The 13,492-nt window shown below is 48.0% G+C and overlaps 1 protein-coding gene across 1 annotated transcript in view; it reads left to right on the top strand.

Annotated features, from left to right (window-relative positions):
- Positions 1 to 13,492, top strand: part of Tmprss4 (transmembrane serine protease 4) — a 69,286-nt gene that overhangs the window by 21,809 nt on the left and 33,985 nt on the right. Inside the window, exons 3-4 of the mRNA XM_045146066.1 lie at positions 1,259 to 1,434; positions 9,319 to 9,352. Coding sequence (XP_045002001.1) covers positions 1,259 to 1,434; positions 9,319 to 9,352 — 210 coding nt within the window. The remainder of the gene's footprint in view (positions 1 to 1,258; positions 1,435 to 9,318; positions 9,353 to 13,492) is intronic.

Below are 13,492 nucleotides of genomic sequence, written 5' to 3'. Positions count from 1 at the left end.
CTGCTTGGTGCAACAATCTTCCCTTTGCCAAGAGACAAGGCCCCGTTGGTCCTCAAATTCCTCTTTGGCCCTGTCCCCGAGGTGGTTTAAAGGACCATGTGTGTCCTGATCTTTTCTTTGGTCTTTGCTTTTATGGACTGCATTTTCTGCTCTCTCTCTCAGAGGACACTCAAAATAGGTCACACAACATCACTTCAGGTCCCCTAACTGCCACAGTCACCCTTCACAAATGTACTTAGTTCACAGTCTGTCCTCTTGATGTCAGGCCCCTTGTCCTGTAAAGCCATCAAAATAGCTACCATCTGCTACATCTATGTCAGGCCCTCTGCAAAGCTTGTGCCCATCAATAATGAATAAGTTTTGAGTATGTCAAGCACTTGCCAAGTTCTATTTCAACATTGTTATTAATTATTAAGAGCAATAATAGGGTATCTGCTCATGGGCACAAGAACTTCACTTCTTGTTCATTGCTGGGTCTCCAACACCCACCTGCCCCCACCAAACAGTGCCTCACAAAATGAATAAAGTACTGTTGCTGTCATTATATTATTATTACTATTATTTTTAAACTTTTTATTTATTTATTTATTTATTTATTTGAGAGAGAGGGAAAGGCAGATAGAGAACGGGCAAGCCGGAGCCTCCAGTCACGGCAAATGAACTCCAGACGCATGCACCACCTTGTGCATCTGGCTATACGTAGGTGCTGGGGAATCAAACCCAGGTCCTTAGGCTTTGCAGGCAGTGCCTTAACTGCTGAGCCATCTCTCCAGCCCCTATTATTACCTTAACAGTTACTACTACATTGCACCAGGTAATGTATTATATGCATATTTGGGGTTCATTAGGAGGAAGAATCTCTCTCTCTCTCTTCTCATGAAATACACACAAAATGGTTAATAACCCACCTTAGGTCTCAAGCCAGTGAGTTGCAGAGGTGAGGCTCAGACCCTGACTCCAGAGCCTGTGCTCCATCAACTGTCAAGCACCCCCTCTTCCAACAGTGGCATCTCAACATGGAAAAAGTTTCAAAGCCCTGGTAGAGTTAGGTGAGTGGGCGGAAAGGTGGGAGAAGAATGCCAGGTTATGCAACCACAAAGCGATAGTACAGAAAAGTCCCAGGAATGACACCAGAGCACTATTTATAGGAGCTTGAGTTCAGAGTTCCCAGGAAAGTGATCGAGGAGTTTCTAAGACTTTTGTTAGCAGCTTGCATTAAATGGTCCACTAGAGGCTGATTGTCACCAACACCTCCAAGATAAAGAAGGCTGCCGCTTCCTGCTCCTGTGCGGCACCCGGGCACAGACCCTCCTTACGCACCATGGAGAGAACAGTCAGGGCCAGAGCTCAGTTCAAGCCTGCGTGTCTTTACAGAAGGAGCGGCATGGGACCCAAGCAACTGAGACCCGTCACACCACAAAGATCAACCAACAAGTACGAGATCATGAGGGGACCGGATGTGGCTCGGGTGGGATTGAAGGGTCCCCAGCAGCGGAGCAGTCTTTGCCACTGTCTACCATCACAGGAAGTCAGACTGGGCATCTATCCTCACTGTCAAAGGGAAAGCTGGGTCCGAAAGATGGCAAGAAATTTGTCCGGGTTTGCTCAGCTGCTGAATAGAGGAGCCAGGTCCTTTGGTGCCGCATTCCTTCTTCCCTGCCCACCACATCTCACCCCCTTAAAGTATGAGGACAATTCAGGACAAGCAAAAGGGAGTATGTTCTTTTAAAGGCACCATAAACTCCATGGAATTATTTTATGGACATCAATCAGACTACATCACGGTTGGCAGTTTCCTGTTTGGGTAAACTAGTGTTTAGGGAATCCCTCTAAACTTTAGTAACCCTTAGCCGCCCCCCCCCCAAGGGTCTCTGTCAGGCTATAAGTCAGATCTGTGTGGCCTGACCCAGACACACTAGCTGGCCGGGCACTGCCCTCAGGTGTGCAGAGGAGGGGCCACCTTCCTTTCATGGATGGGTCTCTGCTGGGAAGCAAGGCTGGGCCCAGGTGGATCCCCTGCCATGCGCTAGAAGGAAAGCCGAGCAACATAGAATCGTCAGCAACTCTAAAAGGCCAGAGAGGATAAACTGCTACCCTGGCTTGGAGAACGTGCAAAAGTGAGGCCACAGGAGTACCTCCCGCAGCAACCCCCCCCACCCCACTTAGCTCCAGAGGCTGTTCTGCAGTCAGTGCCTATCTTAGCACCTCACTCCAGTCCTTCTCACTGTGATGCCCTGTGCCTTGAGAAAGGGGTGTAACTGCACCTCCATTCTTCCTACCATGAAGCCAAGATCCTTGCCTCTCCCCGGGACCCTGCCTGCAGTTCAGAGCCATGCCCAAACACAAAGGCTGATTCTGTAATGACAGAACTGAACAAAGGGCTGGCAGCATGATAAAGGTAGGCCACCTGCCCCGTCCCGTCCAGCCCCTGCTCTGGAGCCATTATACCCTGCAATGGGGACCAAGGCGATCAGCTCAAATTGCTAAGAGGTCAGCACCTCTATGCTTTAGAACAAGACCATGTGGTTTCTATTGTAGCAGCCGAGGCTGGGGTTAAACTGGAGGAAAAAGTGCTGCTATAAGGATGCCTACACGCACTGCAGAGAGACTGCTTCCTGAAACCCTCACGCGGGAGAGCTGGTGCCCAGCCTGAGTTGGAGAGCGTCCTGGAGGCAGGGTCCCAGGGCAGGAGTTACTTGGAAGCCATCATGAGTGTCACTTCTGAAACCTTCCATGCTCTCTGAGCTGCTGTGTCACAACAGCGCCCTCCCCTATCCTGGGATGGTGTACCCCTCCACATCCCCTTACCTGTCATGACTGAGGGACCCAAGAGACAGGCCCTGAGGCATCAAGCCAGCCAGCTGGTTGCAGGTGGAGACACAGCTGCTGGCAGGAGGACTGGGTTGGGGTGCAGGGATCAAAGCCAAGTAAGATGGCATAGAGAGGTCCTGAGCATCCGAGCCAGTTGTGGCCAAGGGCCACTCTTCATACTGACCGTGAACAGCCTCAGGTCTCCTGGCTCTCCCAGAAAGTGTTCCCCATCCCTTCCCTGGGATTCCCCCACGGCCTCGCCATTGGCCTCAGCAACCTAGCTACCATCTGCCAGAGAGCCTCAAAGGACCTGCTCATCCATCACCTAGCAACGGCAGCATCTTTGGCTGTAGGTTTTCCCTTTGAGATCAAGGGAAGCCAGCCCCTTGGCCCCCCCCTGGGGAAGCCTGAAGCTGCCACAGACCAGAGCGAGGCCAGAGAAACCCCTGTGCAATACACTGGCCTCTCTCCCTCGTCCATTTCCCACTTGTTCCACAATGCCACTGCTGACCTCTTCCCAGAGCACAGCAGTGGGGGCTCTACACTGAAGAGAGAAAGGGAGTAGCAAGGCCAAGGCGGGCTGGGGGTGGAGAGACAGGAGCTGCTGCCTTACCACCAGCCCAGTGCAACGCTGGGCTTTTCATTGTGAGGTTTTTGATCTGCTCCACCATCCTTGAAAGAGAGTTCTCAGTAACCATTAATAAGGACTTCAGTGTTCCGAGAGATTCAGAGGTGTGCCCAAGAGAAGGTGAGATGAGAACTCACACTTCACAGGTGGTTGGCTTTTGTGGCTTCTCTAGGCACCATAATTCTCCTCTTACTTAAAAACAAGAGCGCTGTGGTGCACATAAAAAATAAAGTCAGTGTCAGCTGGGAATGGTGGCATGCGCCTTTAATCCCAGCACTTGGGGGGCAGAGGTAGGAGGATCACCATGAGTTAAGGCCACCCTGAGACCACAAAGTGAACTCCAGGTCAGCCTGGTCTAGAGCAAGACCCTACCTTGAAAAACCACATAAATAAATAAATAAAGTCAGTGTCAAAGGTGCTCCGGGTGGTGTCTGGGATCACTGTCTCTGAGCTAGAGGACAAACAAGGACCCTGAAATGTCCATACAACATTTTGAGCTGAACTAAGTCCCGAAGGCTCTCCAGGATGGAGTGGGGAAGGGGATAGCAGAAAGGTGCAGATTTGGCAGGAGGTACTATGCTTTTTGAGGGGTGACTTGTACCTCCACTCATGGATAATGGTGCAAAACCAGGCAGCAAGGCCTGATGCCATGCCTTCTGGGGGAGGGCCATGGAACTGCTGCGGGCAATGCTTGCATGTTGGTTACATGCCAAATGCATACAAGACTGCATTTCAGAGGAGTAGAGAGTCAAAAGGACACAGCGCCAATTAAGGATGTTTACCCAGGGCCTGGAGAGATGGTTCAGCGGTTGAGGCACTTGCCTGCAAAGCCTAACAACTCGGGTTCTATTCCCCAGTACCCACATAAAGCTAGATGCAGGAAGTGGTGCATGCATCTGGAGATTGTCTGCAGCAATAAGGGGGCCTGGAGCCCCCCTTCTCTCTGTGCCGCTCTCCCTCTCTCTTTCTGTGCTTGCAAATAAATACATATTTAAAAGGTAGGGGAGCTGGAGGGATGGCTTAGTGGTTAAGGCATTTGCCTGTAAAGCCAAAGGACCCAGGTTCGATTCCCTAGGACCCACATTAGCCAGATGCACAAGGGGGCACAAGTGTCTGGAGTTTGTTTACAGTGGCTGGAAGCCCTGGCGCACCCATTCTCTCTCTCTCTCCTTCTTTCTCTGATAAATAAATAAATAAATAAATAAATAAATAAATAAATAAATAAAAGTTTTAAAAGGTGGGGGTGGGGGAACACTTACCCAAGTAGGTGCCTGAAACAGCAGGGCAATGAAAACAACAGCCCTGTGATTCCAGAAGCCTGGCCTGGAGAGCAGGATCTGTGTCTTAGCATCAGCTCCATATAGATGAGCCTTGGTTTCCAATTCTGTAAGAGGAGGAGCACATCTCAAGGTTGTTCCAAGGATTAAACAGAACCATGGCTGTGGAGGAAGGATAGTGCAAGCTGTCTAACCATACACGACTGTACTAGCTCATGGTTTGGCTTGCACACGTAGGTCCTGGTGTCTTTCTCTTGACAGTGAACAACCCCGAAATATGGAAGGAAGCTGCTCTGAGCTCCTAAGACAATGGTGGGTGTTCTTCAGCCACCTCCACCTCACACCCTGTCACCCATCTGGGCCCTAGATGTCTGGGCATTCTTACCCTTCCCTGGTACTCCAGAAAGCAGGTGTTTCGTTCCAGGAGAGCCCTAGGACAGACAAAGGCAGGAGCAGACCCATGAGTCAGGGCTCTGCACAGGCTGGATCAAATAATCAGATGGCCTGGCCCAGCCAACACACCAAACAGAAAGGAAAAGCACGATGCCCTCGCTTGGGCTAGGCTGGGTCTGGGCTGTGGCATTTGTGGTCAGTTCAAGGGGCTAAGTTCAAGTTGAAGATAAACTAAGGTGTTTGTAGCAAAGCTGAAGGAAGTACAGTTGGCTATTTGTAGTGTTTAGCTTTCCCTCTTCCTTCTACCAATACCAGAACAAGAGTTCCCCTGTGTGGCACCAGGTAGGGTGGCTTGGGACGGCCTATAAAGACTGTTTCAGCTCTACATCCTTGATCATGGCAGGGCCAACTAGATCTGAGTCTGGCCTGGTGCCCACATGTCTCTCAGCCCCATCCTTTCCTTCCCACAGCTCAGAGAAGACCCTGGGCTGAGAGGGAATTGAGCTGGTCATAGGTTCTGAGATTTGTCCTGCTCAAGATGTCTATAACACTGATTGTCCCAGATTGCCACTCACAGGCCTGAAAATCACCGACCTCCCTAGTCATTAATTAACCCAGTACCCACGACGTATAGCAGCTGCATGTCCCAGAGGTTTATCAACCCCTTATTCTTAATCTCTCTGTGTAAGAGATGTTTCCCAGGAACTTCAAGAGAGGTCAGAGGGATCTGGATGGGGGAGGTATTTCAGTTGTCAAAGCACTTGCCACACAATGTGAGAACCTGCGTTTGGATCCCCAGCACCTATGTAAAAGCTAGGTGCAGAGAGGCAAAGACAAGAGGAACTCTGGGGCTTGCTGGCCAGCTAGTTTAGTCAGATCAGTGAGCTCCAGGTTCAGTGATAAACCCTGCATCAAGAACCACAGGGCGGGACCAGAGAGGTGGCTTAACAGGTAAAGCGCTTGCCCGTGAAGCCTAAGGATCCATGTTCCACTCTCCAGGTTCCACATAAGCCAGATGCACAAGGTCACACATGTGCACAAGATGATTCGATTGCAGTGGCTGGAAGCCGTGGCATGCCAATGCTATCTTTTGACTGACCCACAGAGACATGACCTCACAGTGAATACCAATAACCCCACTGAGAAGGGCCCTCAGTGGAATGGGTGTGGGGGAAGCAGAAGTATACCAGAGCAAAAGTATAACCCTGATGGGAATATGACCAACATACAATATGTTTATATAGTAAAGGTCATAGTTAATAAAAAAATGTGGGGGGGGGGGAGAGTGATTGAAGAAGATACCTGATGTCAACCTCTGGCCTCCACATGCACACACACACACACATGTGTTTACATAGGAACCCATACACACATACGAGAGAGACAAGGAGAAAAATCAGCCACTAAATAGGTTGCAAGCTGCAACAGAACATTGTAAGGACAAGAGTTGACCTCATCAGGCCACTCAGCCCAGGCAGAGATATCTGTTCAATCTCCCTTTGCACCTCGAATGCACATCAATTACCCCATAACTAAAACACTGTGTGCTTCACTCAGGGCCTACTTGTAACTTGTATAGAGTTTGTTGGTTTAACCTTGTAGTGGGTCTTCATAAACTCACCCCCCCCCAAGAAGGCTTTAACTTAGCAATAACCTACATCTAATCATGACATCCTTCCCCTGCTCTTGGCATGCACATCCATAGTCTGCTGCGGTAGGTGGGCAAGTCCCTTTTGCTTATTAATTCAACCAGTACTGACTAAACATTTTTTGATGGGCCAGGAGCTATGCTAAATGCAGTTGTAAAATAAACACCATTTCAAATGCCATGTTCACCATTGCTTGCTTCTTCATGAAAAGGCTTCTAGGCTATCTATAATCTTTTGGGACTTTTCTATTGATATTAAATTGCTAATGCCATCGATATTATATATAGCCTATTTCTTTTGATCACAGCATTATTGTGTGACTATACTATAGTCAGCTTTTTTGAGTCCTGAAACCGGGATATGTTTATTAATTTTCTCGTTCAACAAATAAATGCTTATTAAATACTCACTATGTCATGAGTTGTAGGAGACAGCAGAGATATAGTGACTAACAAGATAGTCATAATGTCTCCGAAATTCCAACTTACTGTTTTATTTTTCTCAGGATTCTTTCCCTCTTTCGCTTGCAAAGGTATGTGGATTTTTTTACGCCCATCCACTACTGAGTAGATAGCAACTAGAAACATTATCCACCATGGAATATTGAGTCACTTCAGCTTAGAAAGAGAAGCAAAGGCCCAGGGAAGTATAGACTGTAAGCTTTCCCTGCTCCCTCTGTACATGAGCTTCTAGCATGAGTCCTGGCCCATTAACAGTACATTCACTGTCTTTTCAATTAGTAACAAACATAAGAAACTTGTCGTGTCCATCCAACTAATGCAGGCATGTGTACAAAGGTAGTCAGTGAAAACAAATGACTTGATGGGAAAGGCTACTACACAAGTGCTCTTAGTATCCTACCTACCAGCCCTTCTTCTGCCTTCCACACCCTAGCAAACACCATAGCCCGCTTCACGAAAACCCAAGGGAATCTAGACCACTGACAAGGCCCAACATCTTTTTTTTTTTTATTTTTTTTTTGATGCAAGCCCAACAGACTGGCCTTTATTTTATTTATTTGAGAGCGACAGACAGAGAAAGAGGTAGAGAGAGAGAGAATGGGCTTGCCAGAGCTTCCAGCCACTGCAAAGGAACTCCAGATGCTTGCATCCCCTTGTGCTTCTGGCCAACGTAGGTCCTGGGGAATCGGGCCTCGAACCTGGGTCCTTAGGACTCATAGGCAAGCGCTTAACCACTAAACCATCTCTCCAGCCCAAGGCCCAACATCTTAATCTTCCTTCTCTCTGGTGTTCTTGCCCTCCCTCTAGCCTTGCGAACTTCAGTGCACTGCCTTATGCTTGCTTGCTTGGCTCTTCCAGTTGCTCAAGTCACAGCTCAGCATTGTCTCCTCTTCCCCGACCTCCCATTCTCAGTCTCTATCCCGATCCTATCTCATCTCCACCCACTTTCCTCTGCAGAACTTCCACCACCCTGTGGTCTTTTCTGGCTTCTCTGTAGTTGGTCCTCCAGCCTCCCAGCCCTGGGTGGTGATTGCTTATTAGTTTGGGAATTCATGGCTTCTGGAGCACAGTCTGGCACAGTACAGATCCTCCTCAAAGAGTTGTTTACTTTGATCCCAGCACTTGGGAGGCAGAGGTAGGAGGATCGCCATGAGTTCGAGGCCACCCTGAGACTACATAGTGAATTCCAGGTCAGCCTGGGCTAGAGTGAGACTCTACCACGAAAAGCAAACGCTTAATATCTATTCTTTTGCCCTATACTTGACTGAGTTAGATGAAGGGATTTTGTAAACTGTTGCATGCCAATTATGTTTGGATTTTTTTATATATATATTTGTACCTGACTCGGTATTTCCAGGGCAAGATTCCTGATTTGTTCTTGTCTTTAACTTGGAAGTAGTCTCCTCCATTCAGCCTGGCGATGATGGAGGAGAGGCAGCTGAACCGTCTCTCCAGCTTACATTCTTTTTTATTGACTATGTCCTGGAATAGATTTGCTCAGTCATCAAACATATATATAAATCATAAGACAACCATACATTAAGTATTCATAGATTTAGACAAACCATTTCCCAAAACATTTGTGCCAATTTATATTCCCACCAACAAGGTTCGGGCTTCTGCATTCTCACTGACACTTAGAACTGTCAGTCTTTTCAATTTTAGTCATTCTGCTGCCTATACAGAGATGACTCATGGTGGTTTGATGCACTTATTTGCCTGGTGAATAGTAAGATTGGGCTTTTTTTTTTTTTTTTTGCTACTTACTAACCCCTCCCTACTTTGTGAAGCTTCAGTTTGAATTTCTTCATAAATACAGTACATAATAAATACAGGCAAATGATTGATAAAGCAGACAGCAGAGCAAAATTATCTTGAGATTTCACCAATCCACGCAGCAACCCAGCAAGCAGTCCCTTCTGTAATGGCTGATTAAGTAGTCACTGGAATTGACAAACCAGGTCAAATAGGTATGTGGTTGAATTTTTCATTTGGAGCCCCTAAAGTAGATTTAGAGGGAAGAAGGGAATAGATAAGGACTGCCCACCCCAGACTCAAAGCTTCCCTCACTCACCTCACTGTTTGTCCTTCAATTACAGGATCCTGCCAGCAACCAACCCCTGAACAGCCACGGTAAGCTGGGGCCCACTGATCCCTGAGGTTTAGTTTCCAGGTTGACGCTGAGCCACTCTTACACAACATCAGCACCTCTACCAAGGGCAAAATGCAGGTTGACAGGGCTGGAGAGATGGCTTAGCGGTTAAGCGCTTGCCTGTGAAGCCTAAGGACCCCGGTTCGAGGCTCTGTTCCGCAGGTCCCACGTTAGCCAGATGCACAAGGGGTGCATGTGTCTGGAGTTTGTTTGCAGTGGCTGGAAGCCCTGGCGCGTCCGCTCTCTCTCTCTCCCTCTATCTGTCTTTCTGTCTGTGTCTGTTGCTCTCAAATAAATAAATAAAAATTTTTTAAAAAAATGCAGGTTGACAGCCATCTCCCATCTACCCATCATTCAATAACCAAACACCAAGTTCCTGCCAGCTCCAGGACTTCTTCTAGATGCAAGAAGCCGGGTCTCTGAGAATGTAGGCCCAACACATCTAAAATGTCAAGAACAATCCATTTATTGTGTCAGGCTGGGAGCAGAGATGGTCTGTAGCAATAAGATGGCTGATGCCCCTGTCTTGTGGGGTATATGACACCAGGAAATCAGCGCCACACTAGTTCTCACTGGTAGGAAAGAAAACACCAGTGTATTCCTGACTTACAGGAGACAAGTGAAGAAATTGAAAATTCCCAAATGTAAGGGTGTTTTTCTCATAGGACATTTTCTTAAATTATTGATTCCTATTGTTGACTGTGATTGATACTCCTGATAGCCTATTGGGTCACCAAAGCAAATGATCATGGAACAAATTAATTAGGGTAAAGAAACCTCAAAGAAAATGGCCACTCCCACTCTTTTTAAAAATATTTTTATTTAAGCCAGGCATGGTGGTGCACGCCTTTAATCACAGCACTTGGGAGGCAGAGGTAGGAGAATCACCAAGAGTTCAAGGCCACCCTGAGACTACATAGTAAATTCCAGATTAGCCTGAGTTACAGTGAGACCCTACCTCAGAAAGAAAAAAAAAAAAATTTTTTTTTTTTCTTTGCCAGGCATGGTGGTGCACACCTTTAATCCCAGCCCTCAGGAGGCTGAGGTGAGAGGATCACCATGAGTTTGAAGACAGCCTGAAAACTACATAGTGAATTCCAGACCAGCCTGGGCTAGAGTAAAATCCTACCTTGAAAAGCCAAAAATATTTTTTTCTTTATTTGCAGAATGCGAGATAAAGAGAGAGCCTCTTGGCGCCACAAATGCACCCCAGATGCATGAGCCACTTTGTGCATCTGGGTATACATAGGTACCAGGGTGTCAAACCCCGGACAGCCGACTTTGCAAGCAAGTGCCTTTAACCACTGAGCAACCTCTCCAGCTCCGCTGCTGCTCTTACTGACAGCTTGTTTCTCAGTTAAGATCCACAAGTTCCTAATGATCACAAACAGTAGCATCACAAGCAAGTAAAAACAGTGTCTACTTTGTACTTGGGGAGTTTACTATCACAGATCATGCCATCCCCAAAGAGTCCTAGGCTGTCTGGTGCTCACTCAATGAGCAAACCCAAGAACTGCCGATCCAGATCACAGCTGAATCCGTTCCCAGTGCTTGCAGGGGAAGGAGCTAGAGCTAGGAAGGAACAATCAGCTCTGATTAAGTGGCTGGGGATGACGCCACCCTCCAGCCCCACAGGATGAACCCTCTAAAGTGGCAGCAGGGTGGCAGGTGAAGGAGTCAAGGACCTGAACTGAGGGGTCATTCAGGACCAGGGACCCAACCTGCCTACACTGCATGGGGGCTACTAAGGTCCAGCCCTGAAGGCCATTTGGCTAGGAAGATGAGACCAATTGCACAGGCTTAGAAAGTGCAGTGACACATTCCAAAGGTGGACATCCCAGGAGCCTCTTGCAGGCACTTGAAGGGGAAGGGACGTGGTGAAAGCCATCTTTTGCAAAGCCCTGACTAGCAGTCAAGGGCAGGACAGACTGAAGGGAAGAACAACCACAGGCAAGGAAGATATTCACAGCTCAGCTAGTTCATGAACTTGAGCTGAGTGGAAACCCCTTCCTTTCCTGAGGAGGGAAATCAGTCTCTCCCAGGAAAAGTTGGCAGAAAGCAGAGGCTTTGGGCCTGGTTGCAGGATGTATGGCCGTTGACAGATGGCTCACTCAAAAGCAAACTACATTCATGTCCCCAGGAGAAGGTGTCCTGTAACCAGATCATTATGAATAAATGAGCAAGATGTCACTATGTCCATGGCCATAGGAAAGGGAGGACGGTGGGGACATTTAAAACATACCTAACATTGTTGGTGACCTACTTTATGACAGGTCCCAATACTTTCCAGGCAATACCACACTGTGTCCATATTCTTTTTTTTTTAATTTTTTAAATTTTTATTAGCATTTTCCATAAGTATAAAAAAATCCCATGGTAATTCCCTCCATATTCTTTTTTTAATTTTAAAAATTATTTTTGTTTATTTTTTATTTATTTACTTGAAAGTGACAGAGAGAAAGAGGCAGAGAGAGAGAGAAAGGCAGAGAGAGAATGGGCGTGCCAGGGCTTCCAGCCACTGCAGACGAACTCCAGACACAAGCTCCCCTTTCTGCATCCTGCTAACTTGGGTCCTGGGGAATTGAGCCTTGAAGGTCCTTAGGCTTCACAGGCAAGCACTGAACTGCCAAGCCATTCATCTCTCCAGCCCTGTGCCCATATTCTTGGTGGCAGGCTTCTATGGGATTAAAACACTCCATTAGGGAAGCACAAGGTGTCAGCTTGCCCTTATCAACAGATTCCTTGATATCAGCATTTACTGGACACCAGTCTCGGGCAGGGCGCCATTCTATAATTACTATTATTAATTTTGGTTTTTCGAGGTAGGTTCTTACTCTGGTCCAGGCTGACCTGGAATTAACTCTGTAGTCTCAGGGTGGTCATGAACGCATGGCAATCCTCCTACCTCTGCCTCCCAAGTGCTGGGAGTAAAGGCGTGCGCCACCACACCTGGCTCCATTCTATAATTTTGAAGAGTGATGACCACCATCACTTGAGGTAGAATATAATTACACCTAGGAAAAAGAAGACAGGATATGCTTAAGAAAACTGGGCCACGAGCATATCGCTTTATCATTCACTGCATACTTGCTAGGCATCTGATATAGGGCAGGGACTGGTCAAGGCACCAGGGACTCAGCCGTGACACAAGACACTACGTTCATGGAGGCTTCATTATAAGAAGATGTGGCAGGAGATAGAAAATAAACAAAATATAAAGGATATGAGATGTGATGAATGCCTTGGGAGGGAGAAGGCAAGGGAAGATTATAGAAGAGTTAGAAAGGAATAGGAAGATTTAAAAAATGTCAGGAATCAGAAGGAAATCAGGGAAAGGTGTGAGGGGGGAGGGAGTAAGGTACGAGAGGTGAGGAACCGGAGCCCCTGCCTATGGCTTCCTAGGCCTCCCCAGCTGCAATATGTGATCTCCCTGCTTTCCCCGGAAGCAAGGTCGCCGAGACACCTCCTTGGATTACTGTCTGAAGGAAGGGGCCTGAAAGAGCCAGAACCTATCCCTGAACTCACTGAGATCTATTAATAACCTTCCTCATACTGCATCTCTTTGTAGACTTTCCTGCGCTCCATCTCCCTACAGCCTTCCCCGTGCTCCATCTCTCTACAGCCTTCCCCGAGCTCCATCTCCCTACAGCCTTCCCCGTGCTCCATCTCTCTACAGCCTTCCCCGTGCTCCATCTCTCTACAGTCTTCCCCGTGCTCCATCTCCCTACAGCCTTCCCCGTGCTCCATCTCTCTACAGTCTTCCCCGTGCTCCATCTCTCTACAGCCTTCCCCGTGCTCCATCCCTCTACAGTCTTCCCCGTGCTCCATCTCTCTACAGCCTTCCCCGTGCTCCATCTCCCTACAGTCTTCCCCGTGCTCCATCTCCCTACAGCCTTCCCCGTGCTCCATCTCTCTACAGTCTTCCCCGTGCTCCATCTCTCTACAGTCTTCCCCGTGCTCCATCTCTCTACAGCCTTCCCCGTGCTCCATCTCCCTACAGTCTTCCCCGTGCTCCATCTCTCTACAGCCTTCCCCGTGCTCCATCTCTCTACAGCCTTCCCCGTGCTCCATCTCCCTACAGCCTTCCCCGTGCTCCGTCTCTCTACAGTCTTCCCCGTGCT

This window comes from Jaculus jaculus, chromosome 3, assembly GCF_020740685.1.
Source record: "Jaculus jaculus isolate mJacJac1 chromosome 3, mJacJac1.mat.Y.cur, whole genome shotgun sequence".
Classification (NCBI taxonomy): Eukaryota; Metazoa; Chordata; class Mammalia; order Rodentia; family Dipodidae; genus Jaculus; species Jaculus jaculus.
This window is presented reverse-complemented; position numbering and strand designations above follow the sequence as displayed.